Source organism: Colobus angolensis, unplaced genomic scaffold (genome assembly GCF_000951035.1).
Source record: "Colobus angolensis palliatus isolate OR3802 unplaced genomic scaffold, Cang.pa_1.0 Scaffold34, whole genome shotgun sequence".
NCBI classification, from domain to species: Eukaryota; Metazoa; Chordata; class Mammalia; order Primates; family Cercopithecidae; genus Colobus; species Colobus angolensis.
The window spans coordinates 6,871,511-6,894,515 of record NW_012116710.1 but is presented as its reverse complement, the minus strand read 5'-3'; the positions used below and the strand labels follow the sequence as shown (position 1 = coordinate 6,894,515).

The following is a 23,005-nucleotide window of genomic DNA, read 5'->3' as shown; positions in this document are numbered from 1 at the left end:
GTGACCGGGCAGAGGTGCTGCTTACTTCCCAGACAGTGCAGTGACCGGGCAGAGGTGCTGCTTACTTCCCAGACAGTGCAGTGACCGGGCAGAGGGGCAACTCACTGAGCAAATATTTTATAGGAGGTACAGGAGTGAGTCACATGCACGTCTGCAGAAAGAACATTTCAGGCCACAGGTACTGCAAGAGGCAACGTCTCTGATGGTGGCAGTAGCAGAAAGAATGAGTCCCAGTGCAGCCAGAGCAGGGGAGCAGGTGGGAGGCCCAGAGATGAGGACTGGAGGCCAGATGGCACAGGGGCCTGACCACCCCCTCCTCACCCACTCTGCAGGTTGACAAACAGCGCTCGCGCCTGCCAGTCTCCCTGAGCGAGGGTCGCCTGCGTGTGTACCAGAGCGGACTGCGGGCTGTGGTGGAGCTGGTCTTTGGGCTGGTGGTCACTTATGATTGGGACTGCCAGCTGGCACTCAGCCTGCCCGCGCGCTTCCAAGACCAGGTGTGCGGGCTGTGTGGCAACTATAATGGTGACCCAGCAGACGACTTCCTCGCGCCTGACGGGGATCTGGCTCCTGACGCCGTGGAGTTCGCAAGTAGCTGGAAGCTGGATGATGGGGACTACCTGTGTGAGGATGGCTGCCAGAACAACTGTCCCTCCTGCACCCCAGGCCAGGCCCAACACTATGAGGGCGACAGACTCTGTGGCATGCTGACCCAGCTTGATGGCCCCTTCGCTGTCTGCCATGACACCCTGGACCCCAGGCCCTTCCTGGAGCAGTGTGTATATGACCTGTGTGTGGTCGGTGGGGAGCGGCTCAGTCTGTGCCGTGGCCTCAGCGCCTATGCCCAGGCCTGTCTGGAGCTTGGCATCTCAGTTGGGAACTGGAGACCTCCAGCCAACTGCCGTGAGTGATGCCCTGGGGGGTGCTGGGAGCATACAGTGAGGGGGAGGAGATCCCTAGCATCTGCTCAATATCTGAGAAGTTATTGTGGTTCAGCCTGGTGCTGGGCAATGCCAGGGGCCTAGTAATGGCCAAGATAGCCAGCCACAATGAGCCTAAGGTTGGAGGAGATGTTTCACTAGACATTCACTGTATGGAGGGGTCCAGGCAGGATGGGGAGGCCCACTCGGAGGGGTTGGGGCCAGGATAAGAGAGAGACAGGCAGATGAGTCAGGGCTGGGATTGGGGGGACACAGGCAGAGGGGTCAGGGCCAGGATGGAGGAAGTCAGTGGGGGCTATGGGAAACCAGAGGAGGTTCCTAGCCCAGCCTGGGGAGCAGGGGTGGTCAGGAGGGTTTTCTAGAGAAAGGGATGTCCAATTTGAAACCCATAAGGAAGTTGCCGAGAGAAAGAGGAGGAAGTGAGTTGCAGGCCCAGAGAACAGCATGCTCAGAGGCTTGGCAGGACAGGAATTTGTGTCTGCAGAATCCCAACACAGACATGTGATGTCTGTTCCTTTGCCTGTAGTCCTCCCATGACTCCCATTGCCCTCTAGATGAGGCTCAGGCTCTTTCGCCAGGGGTCCATCTGCTTTATCATTCACTCATTCATTCCACAAGCATTCCTTGAACCCCTGCCTGCCCCCCTGTGCATGCTGATGATATCGAAGACACAGTGAGGACCAGCATAGATCTGTTCCTGCCCTTGAGTGAGGCTCCCAGAGACATGTCCCAGAGGCAGAAAGGACAGGTGGGAGGGAGGAAGAGGCATCCAGGCCCAGGCCCAGAGGGAGGGGAGTAAGTACAGGGAGGACATAGAGGCCACTAGGTGTTTGTGTTGGCTAGTGCTGTCTGTGTCCCCACTGCCCAGTAAGCACCCCCCGCCCCCACCCCCCCGCACCCAACCCCATGCCTGGCGCAAAATGGGAACCAGAAAGTTCACTTATTCTCCCATTCATCTCTGCAGTATTTCATGAGCACCAGCTGTGCCCCAGGCCCTGTCCTTGGTGCTGGGGACTCAGCAGTGATTGAGACAGATCAGGTCCCCACTCCCGTAGGACTTATCTCTTAGAGGGAGGGGAGGGACACAGACAGCGAGCAGATAAACTAGGAAGTATCTTCAGAGAGCCAAAGAAACAAGTTCATGCAATGACAGTGACTGTGAGCCTCGTAAAGAGGGTGACCAGGGAAGGCCTTTCTGGGCAGGTAACATTGGAGCTGAGACCATGGTCAGGCAATGGAGTCAGCTAAGTCCTAACAGTGATGTCCACAGAACGTTTCCCCATAGATCAACTCATTTAATCCCCACAACAACTGTGTGAGGTCTGGACTACATTATCCCATCTTACTGATGGGGAAACTGAGGCACGGGGAGATTGGAGTCAGTGGCTGAGAAGGAGAGATCTAGGATTTGAACCCAGGCCACCTGGGCCCCAGTGGGCTTTCTGTGGAAGGGGAAGGCAGAGGGCACAGGCAATGCAAAGGCCCTGAAGTGGAAGCGTGAGGACCTGGGAGGAGAAGGCAGCTGGGGCTGGGGCAGAGTGAGCCCGAGGGAAAGGGAGAGGAGGTAAGGGCCAAGAGGTGAGAGGAGCAGACGGCACAGGTCCTCCTGGGGCATGGGAAGGACTCTGGCATTTACCTTGAGTGAGAGGAAGCCACGGGAGTACTCTGAGACAGGGAGGGACCTGATCTGACCCAGACCTTCCCAGATCCCTCGGACTGGTGTGAGGAACAGGCTGGGGGAGCAGGAGGGAGCCCAGGCAGGAGGCTGCCACGGTGGATAGGACCAGAGGCAGATTCTGTAACTACAGGGTGGATTTTTTTTTTTTTTGAGACAAAGTCTTGCTCTGTGCGCAGGCTGGAGTGCAGTGGTACGGTCTCCGCTCACTGCAACCTCCGCTTTCCTGGTTCAGGTGATTATCCTGCTTCAGCCTCCTGAGTAGCTCGGATTACAGGCGTGCACCACCACTCCTGGCCAGTCTGGGTAGATTTTGAATATGGAGCTCACAGGACTTGCTGACAGATTGGTTGTCCAGTAAGCGTTAGGGGGTTGGCGGGGTAGAGATTAACTGCATCGCTAGGGTGTGGCACAGGAGCACCCAGAAGGATGACAGTGCCATTATCTGAGATGGCGAGCTCTGAGAGAAGAGCAGGGTTTGGGGAGGGAATTCCTGGGCGCTGTCCCCAATAGGGCGCCCTTCAACGGTCCCTGCTGCTTGGGCCTGATCCACCCTCTCTGATCTCCCCGCAGCCCTGTCCTGCCCAGCCAACAGCAGCTATGAGCTCTGCAGCCCTGCCTGCCCGGCCTCCTGCAACGAGGCTGCGGCGCCGTCCAACTGCTCTGGGCGCCCCTGCGTAGAGGGCTGCGTGTGCCTCCCGGGCTTCGTGGCCAGCGGCGGCGCCTGTGTGCCGACCTCGTCGTGCGGCTGCACCTTCCAGGGTCTCCAGCTCGCTCCGGGCCAGGAGGTGTGGGCGGACGAGTCGTGCCAAAGGCGCTGCACCTGCAATGGCGCCACCCATCAGGTGACCTGCCGCGACACACAGGGCTGCCCGGCGGGTGAGATCTGCAGCGACCAGAATGGGCTCCTGGGCTGCTACCCCAATCGCTTCGGGACCTGTCAGGGGTCCGGGGACCCACACTATGTGAGCTTCGACGGCCGGCGCTTCGACTTCATGGGCACCTGCACGTACCTGCTGGTCGGCTCATGCGGCCAGAACGCAGCGCTGCCCGCCTTCCGGGTGCTGGTGGAAAATGAGCATCGGGGCAGCCAGACTGTGAGCTACACGCGCGCCGTGCTGGTGGAGGCCCGCGGGGTGAAGGTGGCGGTGCGCCGGGAGTACCCCGGGCAAGTGCTGGTGAGCGATACAGCGCCCAGGGCTGGGTGGCCGGGCAGGAAATAGATACCCTCTGAAGACTTGGAGCTCTGGGTGGATCTGGGCATGGGGGAGGCCCGTTAGAAGATCTTATTTTTTTGCGTTTTCCTTTTTCCTTTTTGTGGAGAACGGAGTCTCACTAAGTTGCCCAGGCTGGTCTCCAACTCCTGGGCTCAAGTGACACTCCCTGCCTCAGCTTCCCAAAATGCTAGGAAGTGAGCAATGATCGGGCCATTGCACTCTGGCCTGGGTGACAGAGTGAGACCGCCGTCTCTATTTTTAAAAGGAAGCTAGTGACCGGGCACGGTGGCTCACGCCTGTAATCCCAGCACTTCGGGAGGCCAGGGAGGGTGGATCATCTGAGGTTTGAGATCAGCCTGACCAACATGGTGAAACCCTCTGTCTACTAAAAATACAAAAAAAAAAAAAGAAAGAAAGAAAGAAAGAAAATTAGCCAGGCACAGTGGTTCACACCTGTAATCCCAGCTACTAGGGAGATTAAGGGAGAATCACTTGAACCCAGGAGGCAGAGGTTGCAGTGAGCCAAGATTGCACCACTGCACTCCAGCCTGGGCAACAGAGTGAGATCCTGTCAAAAAAAAAAAAAAAAAAGAAGCTAGTATGATCTCAGCAGCCTGAGTGAGAGGGACAGTGAGAAGAGGTGAGGTAAGGGAAGTAATGGGGAGATAGACAGATCATGGAGGTTTTGAAGGCCATGGGTGAGGGATTTAAATTTAAGCTGGTGCTTTAGGAATGAAGAGGGGTGAATGGCGAGCCAGGCAGAGGGAACAGCAAGTGCAAAGGCCTTGAGGTGGGACTGAGCATAGTATGTCCAAGAGAATAGCAAGGAGGCCAGGGTAGCTGGAGGTGAGTGAGTTGAAGGTTGGGCCACAGAGCCATGAATACCCTGACCAGGTGGCCCTCTTGCATCTCCACCCAGGTGGATGACGTCCTTCAGTACCTGCCCTTCCAAGCAGCAGATGGGCAGGTGCAGGTGTTCCGCCAGGGCAGGGACGCCGTCGTGCGCACCGACTTTGGTCTGACTGTCACCTATAACTGGGATGCACAAGTGACTGCCAAGGTGCCCAGCAGCTATGCTGAGGCCCTGTGTGGACTCTGTGGGAACTTCAACGGGGACCCAGCTGACGACCTGGCTCTGCGGGGTGGGGGTCAAGCTGCCAATGCACTGGCTTTTGGGAACAGCTGGCAAGAAGAGACGAGGTCCGGCTGTGGAGCAACTGAACCGGGTGATTGTCCCAAGCTGGACTCCCTGGTGGCCCAGCAGCTGCAGAGCAAGAATGAGTGTGGAATCCTTGCCGACCCCAGTGGGCCCTTCCGAGAGTGCCACAGCAAGCTGGACCCCCAGGGTGCTGTGCGCGACTGTGTCTATGACCGCTGCCTGCTGCCAGGCCAGTCTGGGCCACTATGTGATGCATTGGCCACCTATGCTGCTGCATGCCAGGCTGCTGGAGCCACAGTGCACCCCTGGAGGAGTGAAAACCTTTGCCGTGAGTACCGGAAGTGGCAACTGGGGGACTCAGCCTTATATATATAGTCATTAATGTATAAATTATCATTAATCCTTATAATAGCTGTATGAGGTAGGGATTGTGGTTATACCCATTTAACAGATGAAGAAATTGAGGTTCAGAAAGGTTCATTTACACACCTGGGATCATGATAGCTAGAAAGTCACAGATGGTGGGCATGCAATTGTTACTAGTTTTTTTTTTTTTAGATGGAGTCTCGCTCTATCACCAGGCTGGAGTGCAGTGGCTTGATCTCGGCTCACTGCAACCTCTGACTCCCTGGTTTAAGCTATTCTCCTGCCTCAGCCTCCAGAGTAGCTGGGATTACAGGCACGCGCCACCACACCCAGCTAATTTTTGTATCTTTAGTAGAGATGGGGTTTCACCATGTTGGCCAGGATGGTCTCGATCTCCTGACCTCGTGATCCACCCACCTCAGCCTCCCAAAGTGCTGGGATTACAGGCGTGAGCCACCGTGCCTGGTGGCAGTTAGTATTTGTAAAATGACTGAGTACACCTGGTGGCCCAGGGTCTGATTCCCACATAACAGCTGTCATTGAGATACGAGCAACAGTATTGTCATTAGGAGTCTCATCCCCTGTCTGGTTCTTTTTGGTCCCCATCTATCCTACCTCACTTATTTACATCTGCCTGACCCCTTGGACAGTCAGTTTGAGAGCCTTGTTTCAGAGGTGGGTGCATGAATGGTTTTCCAATGCCTTTGCTTGCCTGTGAAAGAAGTTTGAAAAGCCATGTATCCTCTCACCTGATTTTTTTTTTTTTTTTTTTTAAGATGGGGTCTTGCTCTGTTGCCTAGGCTGGAGTGCAGTGGTGCAATCATAGCTTACTGCAGCCTGGAACTCCTGGGCTCAAGTGATTCTCCTGCCTCAGCCTCCTGAGTAGCTGAAACGGCAGGCATGTACCACCCCAGCTAATTTTTAAAATATTTTTTTATAGAGGCAGGGTTTTGATTTTTTGCCCAGGCTGATCTCGAGCTCTTGGGCTCAAGCAATCCTCCTGCCTCGACCTCTCAAAATACTGGGATTACGGGTGTGAGCCATCGTACCAGTTTCCTCTCACCTGATTTTTAATTTTTAAAATTCATTATTGAAATATAATACAGATATTTAAAAATATGTACATATCATAAGCTAACAGCTTGATCAGTTTTCACCAAGATAACAAATCTGTGTGAACAGTCCCAAATTCAAGAAAAAAAAAATCCAGGTTCCCAACCCCAAGAAGTAACCACTATTCTGACTTCTAAAGTTTTTGAATTTTGGAATTAATGGAAGCATACATGTCTAGTTTTTCACCTGAAATAATTATAAAATGTATAATTTCCAACAAATGGTAACTTTTGACTTTTAAGAACTTTTTTTTTTCTTTTTTTTTTGAAATGGAGTCTCACTTTGTCATTCAGGCTGGAGTGCAGTGGCACGAACTCAGCTTGCTGCAACCTCCGCCTCCTGGGTTGAAGCAATTCTCCTGCCTCAGCCTCTCAAGTAGCTGGGACTACAGATGACTGCCACCACGCTTGGCTAATTTTTTTGTATTTTTAATAGAGACGGGGTTTTACCATGTTGGCCAGGCTGGTTTTGAACTCCTGACCTCAAGTGATCCGCCCAACTCAGTCTCCCAAAGTGCTAGAATTACAGGCGTGAGCCACTGCGCCCAGCCTTAAGAACCTTTTTATTAGGGAAAAATTTAAACATACCCAGAGTAAACTAGGGTAGTGAGCCCGAATATATCCATCATTTAGTTTCCACAATTATCAACATAGTATTGATATTTCAAAATGAAACTATTACTTGACTTTTGCTCCTCTTTTAAATGTATTCACCAGATACATAGTCCTCATAGTCATACATTACAGGCATGAGTCACCACGCCTGGCCAAGTATTTATTCTTTCTCATGATTCTGGGGGCTGCTGAGCTGTTCTCCCAGCCTGGGCCAGCTTGGTTGATCTCTGCAGGCTGTTAGAGGCTCAGCCGAGGCTGGGTAATCGAGGGTGATTTTACACATCTGGCAGTTGTCAAGCTGGTTGGTTTGGAGGGCCCTCAGCTGGGACTTCTTGTCTCTGCTCCACTTGGTCTCATCTTCCAGCAGGTGAGCCCAGGCTTCTTCCCAAGGTGCCCTCAAGATTCCTAAGAGCAACAAGAGCACACAAGCCCCAGTGTGCAAGCACTTTCCAAGGCTCTACTTGGTATCATGGTTGCCAATGTCCCATTGGCCAAAGCAAGCACCATGGTCATGCCCAGAGTCAAGACGTGACCCTTGGAAGCCTGTCTCATGATCCCCATCACACTTCTCTGCCACAAGCATACACATATATGACTAAGATTTCAGAATTTTTATCATCCTAGCTACTCAGGATGCTGAGGTGGGAGGATCCCTAGAGGCCTGGAGTTAGAGACCAGCCTGGGCAGCATAGCAAGAGCCTGTTTCTGAAAAACAGTGCAAGCTGGGTGCTGTGGCTCACACCTGTAATCCCAGCACTCTGGGAGGCTGAGGTGGCTGGATCATCTGAGGCCAGGAGTTTGAGACTAGGCTAGCCAACACGGTGAAACCCCGTCTCTACTAAAAATACTAAAAATTAGCAGGGTGTGGTGGTGGTTGCCTGTAATCCCAGCTACTCGGGAGGCTCCGGCAGAAGAATCGCTTAAACCAGGAAGGCGGAGGTTGCAGTAAGCCGAGATCATGCCGCTGCACTCCAGCCTGGGCAACAGAGCAAGACTCTGTCTCAAAAAATTAAATTAAATTAAATAAGCAGTGCAGTCTCCACCCATCCCAAATCTTAACATGTGGCGTGTTGCCCTGAGGTGTGAAACCTCCTGGGACAAAACAGCCTTCTTATAAAAGATGTAAGAAGTTTTAGAAATTCCTGAGACTATAAGACTCTAAGTGGTTTTTTTAATGGAGTAAGATATCATTGCAAGTATTGTTTGTGCACAACTGATAAAAATATTAAACAGAAGTAAATTGTAATGGCCATTGTAATGGCATCATTCAGTGAGATGAATGGAGCTTACACCCACCCAGTATTTCACATATATTGTTAGAATGAGACAGGGTTCAGCATCAACTCTAATCCTACCTTTTATTTTTGTATATATGATATTTATTTATTTTTGAGATAAGATATTATCCTGTCACTGAGGCTGGAGTCCAGTGGCATGATCACAGCTCACTATAGCCTCAATCTTTGGGCTCGAGTGGTCCTCCTGTGTCAGCCTCCTGAGTAGCTGGGACTACAGGTGCACACTACCATGCCTGGCTATTTTTTTATTTTTTGTAGACACAAGATCTCGCTATGTTGTCTAGGCTGGTCTCAAACTCCTGGGCTCAAGCCATCCTCCCGCCTTGGCCTCCCAAGGTGCTGAGATTACAGACTTGAGCCACAGCTCCTGGCTTACATGATATTGATAAGTGGGTGGGAGTGGACGGAGTACAGGTAGAGTAACATCACTGCGTGCTCTGAACCCCTCCTGAGTCATAAGGAAGACACACAGTGAGACACCACAAAATTTATTTTTTATTATCTGTGAGCCGCCAATTCTATTAGGCCCTCCTTTTGATTTATTACTCAATAATGAGTGAGCATTCATTGTGTTCACAGTGATAGCAATATTTGAAATTGTCTATTTATGTCCTCAGTGGTTTCACACCCCAGGGCAGTGTGCCATGTGTTAAGATTCAGGATGGGGCCGGGCGACGTGGCTCACACCTGTAATCCCAGCACTTTGGGAGGCCGAGGCGGGCGGATCACTTGAGGTGAGGAGTTCAAGACCAGCCTGGCCAATATGGCAAAACCCTGTCTCTACAAAAAATACAAAAATTAGCTAGGCATGGTGGTGAGCGCCTGTAATCCCAGCTACTCGGGAGGCTGAGACAGGACAGTCTTTGCTTAAACCTGGGAGGCAGAGATTGCAGTGAGCCGAGATCGCACCACTGCACTCCAGCCTGGCCCATAGATCAAGACTCTGTCTCAAAAAAAAAAAAAAAAAGATTCAGGATGGGTTGGGGACTGCACTGTTCTCTTCTGTAAAGTGGAGAAAGCATGCTTGTGAAGGGGACAGGTGGACAATGGGAAGGAGGAATGCTCCTCTAACAGAGCATTCTTGGGCTGTCCTTTTAGGGAGGACACGTATAATTCCAGCTAGCAGTTGTGTGACACGCATCCCACTGGGCAGGTCCTGTTCTAAGGGTTTCTCATTGAATCCTCACAACCACCCCATGAGGTGGAATTGCTCTTATTCCTACTTTACAAGATGAAGAAAGAGAACCACAGAGATGTTAAGGAACTAGCCTGAGGTCACACAGCCGGTGGGGTGATTTGAACAGGCTGGCTCCTGATTTTGTGCTGTTAATTATTAGACTCTGTGGCCTCTGTGGAAATTGAGAATCTCTTGTTTCCTCAAAACTCCTCTTGTCCTTGTACCCCTTGGAAGTTCTAGAAGACTGGATCATGAGGGCTTAGACATGCAGATGGAGGCCTGACCCAACTTCAACAATTATTGGTATTTTGCCATTCTTAGTTCCTCTACATCTCACTCCACACCCTCTTTTTTTTATAGAATATTTTAGATCAAATTCTAGGCAGATGAGTTCTCCTGTAACTACTTCAGTAAACATCTGTATTCAGCAACAAAAATGGACTTTTAAGGAACAGGACTTTCCTTTTCATGCCTGTAATCCCAGCACTTTGGGAGGCCTAGGTGGAAGGATCGCTGGAGGCCAGGAGTTCAAGACCAGCCTGGGCAACATAACAAAACCCTGTCTCTACAAAAACAAAAATAAAGAATAAGCCGGGCATGGTGACTAGTGCCTATCATTTCAGCTACTCAGGAGGCTAAGGTGGGAGAATATCTTCAGCCCAGGAGGTGGAGGCGGCAGTGAGCCGAGACTGTGCCACTGCACTCCAGTGAGACCCTGTCGCTAAAAAAAAAAAAAGGAAGGAAGAAAGAGATATGAGGGCATGTGGCAATTAATTACCAGTAACAAAAATAATATCAATTCCCTAACATCATGTAAAGCCCAATCTGGGTTCAAATTTTCCCAATTGTCTAAAAAAAAAAGTTTTTTTTCTATTTTGTCTGGCTCTAGAACCAAACCAAATACACATACTGCATTGGATTGATCTGCCTTGTTGATTTTACTCTGTCAGAATTTCCTTCCTTTGTTCCTCCCAACATAGTATTATGAAAATTGTCAAATATACAAAAAAGTTGAAAGAATTTTACAGTGAAGACCCATAAACCTACCACCTGGACTCTACACTCTAATTCTGTTTCTTTTCTTTTTCTTTTTTTTTTTTTTTTTGAGATGGAGTCTCGCTCTGTCGCCCAATCTGAAGTGCAGTGGTGCGATCTCAGCTCACTGCAACCTCCGCCTCCTGGGTTCAAGCAATTCTCCCACCTCAGCCTCCCATGTAGCTGGGATTACATATATGTGCCACCATGCCCAGCTAATTTTTGCATTTTTAGTAGAAACGGGTTTTACTATGTTGGCTAGGCTGGTTTCGAACTCCTGACCTCAAGTGATCCTCCTGCCTCGGCTTCCCAAAGGGCCGTGATTACGCATGTGAGCCACCGCACCCGGCCTCTACACTCTAATTCTAATTCACTCACTTGCCTTATCACGTATCTATCCCTCCATCCAGCTCTTCCTTTTGTTTATGTCACTTAATTATTGGGAAAGATAGGTCATTTATCCTGCAGAATTTTCTGCTTTCGGGATCTGGCTAGTTGCTATTTTGGAGTGTTATTGAACTTGTCCCTATGTCCCCATGATTCTCCTGTAAGCTGGATGTTAGCTTCAGAATAGCACCACCCAGCAGAACTTCAATGATGACAGCTCCATATTTGAGCTGTTCAAATACATACCAGGTTGCCACAGGTCACATGTAGCTGCTGAGCGCTTGCAGTGAGGATATTGTGACTGAGATGCTAAAGCTTCAATTTTGTTGCATTTTAATTAATTTATATCTAAATGGTCCCAAGTGGCTAGTGGCTACTGTATTAGACAGCACAGATAGAGATTTAATGTGGTTTAGTTTTAGCCATTTAGATTTGCTTTTTATAGACTGGAGTGACTGGAGTGACTGGAGTTTGGGGAGGGGAGAAGGGAGGTTTTTTTTTGTTTTTTTTTTAAATAACACTGGCTAAATATTTTAATTTAATTACTGCTATAGAAGGAAGAAGCTAAAAGTATGGCATTCACAAATACACTGCATAGATTATACACACACACACACACACAAATATATGCATATGCATGTTTAAAATATATACCACATATCAACACCATGTATCCAACTTGAATAAGGTCGTTAAAGACATAATAGAAGTCCAGGTGTGATGGCTCATTCCTGTAATCCCAGCACTTCGGGAGGCTGATGCAGGGGGACTGCTTGAGCCCAGCAGTTTGAGGCCAGCCTAGGCAACATAGCGAGACCCCATCTCTATACAAAATTTTAAAAGTTAGCCAGGCATGGTGGTGCACGTCTATAGTTCTGGCTACTCAGGAGGCTGAAGTGGGAGGATTGCTTGAGCCCAGGAGGTCAAAGCTGCAGTGAGCTGTGATAGCAAGCACCACTGAGCTCCATCCAGCCTGAGTAACAGAGCGACCCGTTTCTCAAAAAAAAAAAAAAAAAGAAAAAGAAAAAAAAAGAAAAAACCATAATAGATAACTCCGAACTACAGTTAAATTGGGAAAGAATCTTAATTATCAGGATCAGATTAACTGCGATGTAATGTGTTCCCCAAGCTCCCTGCAATGGGACTGCTTGTGTGTGCGTGTCTTTGAGCATCTGTGTGTGCATACGAATGTGTTGGGGGACCGCTTGTGTGTGAGTGTGTTTGAGTGTGTGTGTGCATATGAATGTATTGGGGGCTGGGGGGTATCGAGTCCTGCTCCCCGGTAGCAGGAATTCTTGATCTTGATGTCTCCTCTCCCTGCAGCACTGAGCTGTCCACCCCACAGCCACTATGAGGCGTGTTCCTACGGCTGCCCGCTGTCCTGTGGAGACCTCCCAGTGCGCGGAGGCTGTGGCTCAGAATGCCATGAGGGCTGCGTGTGCGATGAGGGCTTTGCGCTCAGTGGTGAGTCCTGCCTGCCTCTGGCCTCCTGTGGCTGCGTACACCAGGGCACCTACCACCCGCCAGGCCAGACCTTCTACCCTGGCCCTGGATGTGATTCCCTTTGCCACTGCCAGGAGGGCGGCCTGGTATCCTGTGAGCCCTCCAGCTGCGGCCCGCACGAGGCCTGCCAGCCATCCGGTGGCAGCTTGGGTTGTGTGGCCGTGGGCTCTGCCACCTGCCAGGCGTCAGGAGACCCCCACTACACCACCTTCGATGGCCGCCGCTTCGACTTCATGGGCACCTGCGTGTATGTGCTGGCTCAGACCTGCGGCACCCGGCCTGGCCTGCATCGGTTTGCCGTCCTGCAGGAGAACGTGGCCTGGGGTAATGGGCGAGTCAGTGTGACCAGGGTGATCACAGTCCAGGTGGCAAACTTCACCCTGCGGCTGGAGCAGGAACAGTGGAAGGTCACGGTGAGAGCAGATGGGAAGCAGGGGGCGAGGGGCCTGTGGGTGGGTGGGGCACAGGCAGCGCTCAGCCCAGGAGTTGGGGGCACAGAGATGAGAGTGCATGTGCGAGGCCTGGGGTCCCTGAGGACAGAAGCTGCCAATAAGAACCCAGAGTGGGAAGCCAATGAGGGAGGTGTCCTCAGGGACTTGGGAGCTGCTCCCCCTACTCTGTCCCTCAGTCTCCACCCTCTCTTCACCTCCACGCATTGACTTTTTTCTTTCTTTCTTTCTTTCTTTCTTTCTTTCTTTCTTTCTTTCTTTCTTTCTTTCTTTCTTTCTTTCTTTCTTTCTTTTTCTTTCTTTCTTTCTCTTTCTTTCTTTCTTTCTTTCTTTTCTTTCTCTTTCTTTCCTTCCTTCCTTCCTTCCTTTCTTTCCTTCCTTCCTTCTTTCTTTCTCCCTTTCTTTCCCTCCCTTCCTTCCTTCCTTCCTTTTTCTTTCTTTCTCTCTCTCTCTCTTTCTTTCTTTCTTTCTTTTCTTTCTCTTTCTTTGTTTTGAGATGGAGTATTGCTCTGTCACCCAGGCTACAATGCAATGGTGCAATCTGGGCTCACTACGACCTCCGCCTCCTGGGTTCAATCGATTCTCCTGCCTCAGCCTCCCAAGTAGCTGGGATTACAGGTCCCCACCACTACGCCTGGCTAATTTTTGTATTTAGTAGAGACAGGATTTTGTCATGTTGTCCAGGCTGGTCTCGAATGTCTGACCTTGTGATCCACCTGCCTCAGCCTCCCAAAGTGCTGGGATTACAGGGGTGAACCACTGCGCCTGGCCACATGGACTTTTCTCTCCAAATCTCTCCCACGATCTCCTCCCTCCCACTCCATCCTCTCCCCACCTCAATCCTGGATTCTGTCCTACTCACCTCCCTATTCTGCCACTCATTGGCAGGATGTGGTGCCATCAGAGGTTGAGACAGCCCAAGGCTGGAGAAGCTTCATGGACAGGGGACAATCTGTGGGTGACACTATCACCCCCTTAACAACAACGACAACAACAGCTATAGTTTCTATACAGCTGACTGTAGACCTTTTGGCCGCCAGGCACTTCATGTCCATGGTGTCTGTATGTTTGTAACAGGAGCTGCAGGCACTACGACTTGCTTTATTTTTCAGAGTGGGGTGACCCATCACTGGCCCGTAGTCCCCCAGCAAATGTGGAGCTTGAACCTTGTGCTGCTCTGCAGAGCTTTTCTTACTGAGAAGATCTGGTCTCATATGGAGACTGGCATCTCAGTTACAGTGGAGGGGTTTCCCCTGAGATCCCATTGAAACACACACACGCAGCTGTTTTTCTAGTAGCAATATTGGCAAAGGTGCTGATAAATTGCTGACTTAATCTGGTGAATTGGACAACCGCGGCTTTTTTTTTTTTTTTTTGAGACAGAAACTCGCTTTGTCACCCAGGCTAGGGTGCAGTGACACAATCTTGACTCGCTGCAACCTCTTCCTCCTGGGTTCAAGTGATTCTCCTGTCTCAGCTACAAGTGCCTGCCACCACGCCCAGCTCCTTTTTTGTATTTTTAGTAGAGACGGGGGTTTTACCATGTTGCCCAGGATGGTCTCAATCTCCTGACCTCGGGATTCACCCACCTTGGCCTCCCAAAATGCTGGCGGTACAGGCGTGAGCCATCATGCCTGGCCAAATTTTTTTTGTATAGAGAGGGGTCTTGCTATGTTGCCCAGGCTGGTCTCAAACTCCTGGGCTCAGAAGACCCTCCCACCTTGGCCTCCCAAACTGCTGGAATTACAGCTGTGAACCACTGCTCCTGACCAATTTATTTTGTATTTTTTTTATTTTGTAGAGATAGGATCTCCATATGTTACTCAGGCTGACCTTGAACTCCTGGGTTCAAGTGATCTTCCCACCTTGACCTCTCAAAGTGCTGGGATTATAGACATGAGCCACTGTGCCCCGTCCAGGGGTGGATTTATGAGGCTTTGTTGGTATCTAGTAAACTTAAACTGAAACCACTGGTCCTCAGCTCATATGTTTGAGTTCATTTCCCCAAGAATTTAGCCTAATTTTCCACCCGCTGATGCTTTAAAGCATAAACCTGTGGTGCCCATTTACTCTTCAAAAGAAAAACTTCCACTCATAGCTGCTAGTAACGGCAGATGCTCCTGAAGCATGCTTGCTATGCCAGCCATGTTTCTCAGCACTTTACAGACATTAATTTATTTGATCCTGACAACAGTTCCATGGGGCAAACACCTTATTCCCACCTGAGAGATAAGGAAACAGAAACAGGGAGAGGTGACTCACTTGCCCAAGGTCACAAAGAGGGTAAGGGGGAAACTGTTTGAACTCGGGCAAGTGACTCTGGGGGCGATCATTGCTTATTAATGGTTGCATCAAGTGGTACATAAAGGATAGCTGGAGGCTTGTTACTTCATTGAGACCTGTGTTCATTTCCGGTGGTGCCATAACAAATTACCACAAGCTTGGTGGCTTAAAACAATAGAAATGTACTTCCCCACAGTCCTGGATGCCAGAAGTTCAACATCAGGGTGTCGGCAGAGCTGCACCGCCTCCAAAGGCACTGGTTGGGGGATCTTGCTTTCCCTTTCCAGCTCTGGAGGCTCCAGGTTCTCTGGGCTTGTGACAACACCATTCTAATCTGTGCCTTCATCTTCATGTGGCCCTTTCTGTGTGTCTCTGTATCTTTTTCTTTCTGGCTCTTATAAGGACACTTGTCATTGGATTTAGGGCCCAGCTTAATCCAGGACAATCTCATGTTGACGTTATTTCCCTGAATCCATCTGCAAAGAACTTTATTCCAAGTAAGCTCACATTATGGGATTCTGGGTGCATATGCATTTTATGGACCACCATTCAATCCACTATCAGGCCCCATTATGCTACCAGTTTTAGAGATACAAAAAGTGAATACCTAAGAGGTGAGGACACACAGATCTTTAGCATCAGGCATGGGCTTGAACTGGGGTCCAACCCCCACTCAAAGTTTACTTTCTGAAGCGTGGCCTGCCTCTCTCCCCTCCCAGGTGAACGGTGTGGACATGAAGCTGCCCGTGGTGCTGGCCAACGGCCAGATCCGAGCCTCCCAGCATGGTTCAGACGTTGTGATTGAGACCGACTTCGGCCTGCGTGTGGCCTACGACCTTGTGTACTATGTGCGGGTCACCATCCCCGGAAACTACTACCAGCTAATGTGCGGCCTGTGTGGGAACTACAACGGCGACCCCAAGGATGACTTCCAGAAGCCCAACGGCTCGCAGGCAGGCAACGCCAATGAGTTCGGCAACTCCTGGGAGGAGGTGGTGCCCGGCTCTCCCTGCCTGCCGCCGCCCACCTGTCCGCCAGGGAGCGAGGGCTGCGACACCAGCACCGAGTGTCCTCCCGAGCAGGAGACGAAGTATCAGAAGGAGGAGTTCTGTGGGCTCCTCTCTAGCGCCACAGGGCCGCTGGCCTCCTGCCACAAACTGGTGGATCCCCAGGGTCCCTTGCAAGATTGCGTCTTTGATCTCTGCCTGGGTGGTGGGAACCTGAGCATTCTCTGCAGCAACATCCATGCCTATGTGAGTGCTTGCCAGGCAGCTGGAGGCCACGTGAAGCCCTGGAGGACGGAAACTTTCTGTCGTGAGTGAGGGAGAGCCAGAGGGGCAGGGAGGGGAGAGGCTGAAGCACAGAAGGGTAGACCCTGGGCCTTGCAGCCCCTCCCTCCCCAGGGCTCTGATCGGCACCCCCTCCTTGCAGCCGTGAAGTGCCCAGCGAACAGTCACTATGAGCTCTGTGCAGACACCTGCTCCCTGGGCTGCTCGGCTCTCAGTGCCCCTCTGCAGTGCCCAGACGGGTGTGCTGAGGGCTGCCAGTGTGACGCCGGCTTCCTCTACAACGGTGAAGCCTGTGTGCCCATCCAGCAATGTGGCTGCTACCACAATGGTGTCTACTATGAGGTAGGAACCTAGTCATCTGGGGCAGAATATGGGGCCTCACCCTTCCCACTGCTCATCAGCTCCACAGCCTACTTGGTCTACTTGGTCTCTTATTTATTTATTTTAGAGTCAGGGTCTCACTGTGTCACCCAGGCTGGAGTGCAGTGGTACAGTCATAGCTTCCTGCAGCCCCGAGTTCCTTGGCTCAAACAATCCTTCACCTCACCTCCCAAGTACTTGGGACTACAGGCATGCACCACCAAGCCCAGCGAGTTTTTAATTTTCTTGTGGAGACATAGACATGGGGGCATCTCACTATGTTGCTCAGGCTGGTCTTGAACTCCAGGCCTCAAGCCATCTTCCCACCTTGCCCTCCCCAAGTATTGGGATTAATGGCATGAGCCACCATGCCTGGGTGACTCAGCCTCTCTCTCTCTCTGTTTTTTGTTTTTTTTTTTGAGACTGAGTCTTACTCTGTTGTCCAGGCTGGAGTGCAACCTCCGCCTCCTGGGTTCAAGCTCACTGTAACCTCAGCCTCCCAGGTTCAAGTAATTCTCCTGCCTCAGCCTCCCGAGAAGCTGGGACTACAGGCATGGGCCACCATACACAGTTAATTTGGTAGAGATGGGATTTTGCCATATTGGCCAGGCTGGTCTCGAACTCCTGACTTCAAGTGATCCTCCCGCCTTAGCCTCCCAAACTGCAGGGATTACAGGTGTGAGCCACTGCAGCTAGTCTACTCAGCCTCTTGAATGTCTCTAGTACCCACTCCTTTCCCCGTCCCCATGGCCCTCCTGTGGTCCAGCTGGTCCTCTCCTACCTGGGTCCCTCCCAGCTCCTACCTTTGCTCCCTCTGGTCCACCCTCCACTTGGCAGTGGTAAAGATCTTCCTAAATATGACCATAGGCTCCGAAGCTTTAAACCCTTCCCTGACTCCCCAGGTCAAGTTGTGGCTTTGCCTTCCAGGTCTGGACGAAGGGTGCCTTTCTGACCACAAAGATAAGATTTTCATCTGTTATACCAGCTGCGAACACCCTCTGTTTCCCTCTCCCACTCTCTCCCTGTTGGTCCTTTTTCTTTGACTGGAGCATGTGTTTGTCTAATGTCCGTCTCCCTTGCGGGACTGTGAGCTGCCCGAGGGATGGGACCCTCTCTCTGTTGTTCTCTTCACATGAGTAATAGTAATAATAACAGAAAATATGTAGATAGTGCTTACTATGTATCTGGTAACGTTTTAAGTGCTATGTGTGCATATTTTACATATGCATTACATATCTAAAAATTTTTTATGCTGAAAATTTTCAAACATGCAAAAAGTAAGAGAACAGTGGAATGACTGTCCATGTACTTACCCGTCACTTAGCTTAAAAAATAAGCCACATCCTCCCAATCTTGTTTCATGTCTACCCCACTTATCTCTCCTATCTGAATGATTTAAGGGAAGCCCTTTTCCTTTCATCTGCACTTTACATGTGTTATTAACTCGGTTATAATTCCATAGGCAGGTGCTACTATGACCTGCAATTTGCAAATCAGGAAACTGAGCCATGAAGAGGTGAAGTAACTTGCTCAGAATCACACAGTTTGGAAACAGCAGAAACAGTCTTCAAGCCCAGGCGATCTGCCCTTAGTTACTATGTCACACCATTTCTCCTACAGCAGACATTAGCAGATATTTTGGAATGAATGAGTAAATGAATAAAAGTGAATGAACAAATGTACAAATGAATGACGGCCCCAAAGCCATGCTGTGCCTCAGCTTCACAGACAGGGGGCCATCCTGCTGAGAGATGTCCCTTGTCTGTGATGTCTGCCAAACCCCTCTGTGCCCAGAATGCCGGAGATGTGAGAGTCGGCTCCCACCCATGGTGTCTGATGGCCATGTCCTCTCTCCCCACAGCCGGAGCAGACAGTCCTCATTGACGACTGTCAGCAGCAGTGTACGTGCCATGCGGGTAAAGATGTGCTGTGCCAGGAACACAGCTGCAAGCCGGGGCAGGTGTGCCAGCCCTCCGAAGGCATCCTGAAATGCGTCACCAAAGGTGCTGGGCTGGGCTGGGACTGGGGCTGATGTGACTACAGATGGAGTACAGGGACTCTGGGGCTGAGGGTGATGTGACTGGGGTGTTCCTGGCAGGAGGTGCACAGGACTAAAGATGGAGGTCGCAGACCTGGCGACGCCTGGGCTGGGCTTCACGGGGCCAGGGCTACCTACTGTGGGAGGCAGAGACCCTTAAGGGGAATCCAGGCTGTGGGGACCCTCAGAGGTTTCTCAGGGGGGATGTCAGAGGCCCTCGGTATAAGGCAGGGACAGGCGTGCCTTTGCTGATACGGGCTACATGGTAAATGTTTCAGCTTGCAGGCTGTATGGTCTCGTTCCAACTGCTCACTCTGCCACTGTGGCATGAAAGCAGCTGTAGACTATATAAGTGAAGAGGTGAGACTCCTATAAGATTTTAGAATACAAGAGCGGCAGCCTAGGGGGCCATGGTGAGCTGACCACTGGTGCGTGGGATTAGGCTTGGGGTTCGGACACTAGCACCAAAGGGCAGGGGAGAGACTGGGATCCCACGGTCAGGGACAGAGCAGAGTTCTGAGTCTCAGGCACAGAGACCCCACCAAGGCAGGACATTGGCTATGGGGACCCCTCTCAAGTGGGAGATCAGGATTTCTAGGGGTATAGTCTCCAATGTGGGAACCCCTCCAGACTAAATCTGGGACATAGAGCTACCCCCAGGGCTCATTTCTTAGGACGACGAGCAGAGAACACTTCTCCCCCAAAGGATAAGAGAATAGGAGCTCCAGCACCAAGGTGTAGGGCTAAGACTCTCAGGGTGATGAGCAGGACAATGGGACTCCCAGGAACGGGGGGTATATCACTCAGCACCCAGTCAAGAGACAGAAAGCACCCAGCCATTTGAATGAGGGAGGTTTAATTAAAGAATCATTTACTTATTAATAGGAGATTAACTATTAAAGGGTAAAGAGGGTCCTGGTGCGGTGGCTCACACACCCAGCACTTTGGGAGGATTACTTGAGCCCAGGAGTTCAAGACCAGCCTGGGCAACATAGTGAGACACTCATCTCCACAAAAAATTTAAACGTAGCCAGGCGTGGTGGTGCATGCCTGTGGTCCCAGCTATTCAGGAGGCTGAGTTGGGAGGATCACTTGAGCCCAGGAGTTCGAGGCTGCAGTGAGCTATGATTGTACCACTGCCCTCCAGCCTGGGCAAGGCAGCAAGACCTTGTCTCTTTACAAATAAAGAAATAGAAATAAGAAACAGCAAAGAGAAGGCTAAAGAATACCACCAAAGCAGACAGAGGAAGTAGCCCCCACTTCTAGGGCTAAGGTAGAGGCCTCATGGAAGGGAGAAATTGGCCCCTCCTCTTTAAGGAGGGGAGAATCAGCCCCAAGGCTGAGTCCAATCCTACTGCAGCTGTAGCCCACTGGGTGGCACAGAGGTTTCTGCAGGCTGGAGTTGGCAAGAAGGAAACCCCTCACTGGGAAGCCAGCTGGGACCAGTGGCACTTGCTGAGTGTGGCCACACACCCTGGCCAGAGCTGGAAGGGCCAAAGTGGCTGGAAGCCAGACCAGGAGCCCCTCCCTGCTGCAGTGACTCTCCAGCGCCCTCTGTTGACAAAGCTTATCTCTGTGGGTGTATTTGAAGCTGAGAGGCGGTACATTGGTAACAGGCACAGGAGGAAGGAGACATTTGAAGACTGGCCTCTCCCACACAGGGGTTCCACAAGCTGGGTCACAGACATACTAACCGTAGGAACAAGGTCTTGGACACAGAAGCCCTCCAGGACAGGGCCTCAGCAGTGAGGCACCCCTGGAGGCTACTGTCTTGAATAAAGCAACCCTCAGGGATGGAGTTTTGCACTGAGGGAGCCCCAGGCCATGAGACTTCACTAGTTAGGGTCTCAAAACATTTCAAACCATGCTGAGACCCCTGGCACTGGGCTCTTGCTAGAAGATCACCCAGGGCCCTAGTCTTGGGCACAGAGACCTCCAGGACCTAGAGAAGTCCAGGGGGCTGAGATCTCAGGCACGGGGGACCCTGAGGCCAAGATCCTTTTTTTTTTTTTTGAGATAAGGTCTCACTCTGTCGCCTAGGCTGGAGTGTAGTGATGCAGTGCGATCATAACTCACTGAAGCCTCCATCTCCTGGGCACAAGCAATCCTCCCGCCCCAGCCTCCCAAGTAGCTGGGGACTGCAGGCACACACCACCATGCCTGCCTAATTTATTAATTTCTTTTTTGTAGAAATGGGGTCTTCCTATGCTGCCCAGGCTGGTCTGCAACTCCAGGGCTCAAGCAGTCCTCCCACCTCAGCCTCTTAAAGTGCTGGGATTACAGGCCTGAGCCACCATACCTGGCCTGGGGCCCAGGTCTTGAACACAGAGAACTCTGGTGCCGGGATATCAGACATGAATGCTCTCAGGGCAGGCATTGCAGACACAAGGACCCCTGGGGCACAGATCTCAACTTGGGTCAAGTGCACCTTTTCTCTAAAGGGCTAGATGGTAAATTAAGCTTTCAGGCTATACCTTCTCGATCACAGCTACGCACTCTGCCATGGTGGCGTGAAAGCAGCTGTACACTATGTAAGTGAAGAGGGTGAGGTTCCTATAAAACTTAAAATACAAGAACAGGCTGCAATCTCAAGCAAGGACACCATGGAAACTGCATCCTAAACACAGACCCAGAGCCTTGGTCTTAGGTGCATGGACTCTACAACCTCCGTCTCATACAGCAAATGGCAGGGCCTCAGTCTCAGAGGTAGGGGGACTCTAGGGCCGGGGTCTTGGCTATAGGGACCTCTGGGGCCCGGGTCTGAGGTATGGGAACTTTGACACCTGAGACTTAGACACAGTCCACCATGGGGCCTCAGTGTCAGACGTGCGGTACTCCCAGGGGCTGGTCTTGAAAACAGCAGGCTAGGCTTGGTGGCTCATGTCTGTAATCCCAGCACTCTGGGAAGCCAAAGTTGGCCGATCACTTGATGTCAAGAGACTAGCCTGGACAACATGGTGAAACCCTGTCTCTACTAAAAATACAAAAATCAGCCAAGCATGGTGGCGGGCACCTGTGATCCCAGCTACTCGGGAGGCTGAGTCAGGAGAATCGCTTGAGCCCGGGAGGCAGAGGTTGCAGTAAGCCAAGATTGCACCATTGTTCTCCAGCCTGGGTGACAGAGAAAGACTCCATCTCAAAAAACCAACAAAACAAAACAAAATACAAAAGCAAACTATAGGACCTGGGTCCTAGACATGAGGACTCTGGAATCTGGTCTTGCCTGCGGTAACCCTCAGATCGCTGGCACAGACTGGGGTAGATGTGGAGGGAGCGGCCATCCTTGACAAGGGGCAGCCTCTCAAGGTCCTCCCTCTTCTGTCCCCAGACCCGTGCAACGGTGTGACATGCCGGCCACAGGAGACGTGCAAGGAGCAGGGTGGCCAGGGCGTGTGCGTGCCCAACTACGAGGCCACGTGCTGGCTGTGGGGCGACCCACACTACCACTCCTTCGATGGCCGGCCGTTTGACTTCCAGGGCACCTGTAACTATGTGCTGGCAACAACTGGCTGCCCGGGGGCCAACACCCAGGGCCTGACGCCCTTCACCGTCACCACCAAGAACGAGAACCGGGGCAACCCTGCTGTTTCCTACGTGAGAGTCGTCACTGTGGCCGCCCTGGGCACCAACATCTCCATCCACAAGGGCGAGGTCGGCAAAGTCCGGGTATGTGTGGCAGGATGGTCCCCCGAGGTCCCCGGGAGGACAGGAGGGATCCTGACGACCACAGTTAGCAGCTCAAGGCTCCTTGTCTTCACCTGGGCCTGAAACAAACTGTCAACAAAAAGAATAATTCCAGCAAAAATATCACCCCGTTCCTGGGAATTAAACAAGCCTAGCCCCCTGCTAAGGGCTTTAACCTAGGACCTCAGCATTTGCCTTTTTTACAGACCTGGGTTTGAATCCAGCCTCTCCTCCTTATGAGCTAGGTGATGCTGGGCAGTTCACTTGGTAGGCCTCGGTTTCCTCATCTGTGAAGTGGGCGTCATATCAGGGCCTGTCCCACAGCAAGGTGGTGCATGTCACATGCTGAGCTCAGAGTCTAGTCCAGGCGAACACTGGTTTGAGTGTCTGTGAGGGAACAAGTGAGAGGCCCAGAGA

The 23,005-nt window shown here is 51.3% G+C and overlaps 1 protein-coding gene across 1 annotated transcript in view; it reads left to right on the top strand.

Moving 5' to 3' along the window:
- FCGBP (Fc fragment of IgG binding protein) overlaps positions 1-23,005 on the top strand; it is an 82,815-nt gene that overhangs the window by 27,664 nt on the left and 32,146 nt on the right. Inside the window, exons 4-11 of the mRNA XM_011952535.1 lie at positions 333-903; positions 3,190-3,794; positions 4,753-5,320; positions 12,306-12,898; positions 15,937-16,531; positions 16,649-16,848; positions 18,728-18,869; positions 22,233-22,570. Of these exons, the coding sequence (XP_011807925.1) occupies positions 333-903; positions 3,190-3,794; positions 4,753-5,320; positions 12,306-12,898; positions 15,937-16,531; positions 16,649-16,848; positions 18,728-18,869; positions 22,233-22,570 (3,612 nt within the window). The remainder of the gene's footprint in view (positions 1-332; positions 904-3,189; positions 3,795-4,752; positions 5,321-12,305; positions 12,899-15,936; positions 16,532-16,648; positions 16,849-18,727; positions 18,870-22,232; positions 22,571-23,005) is intronic.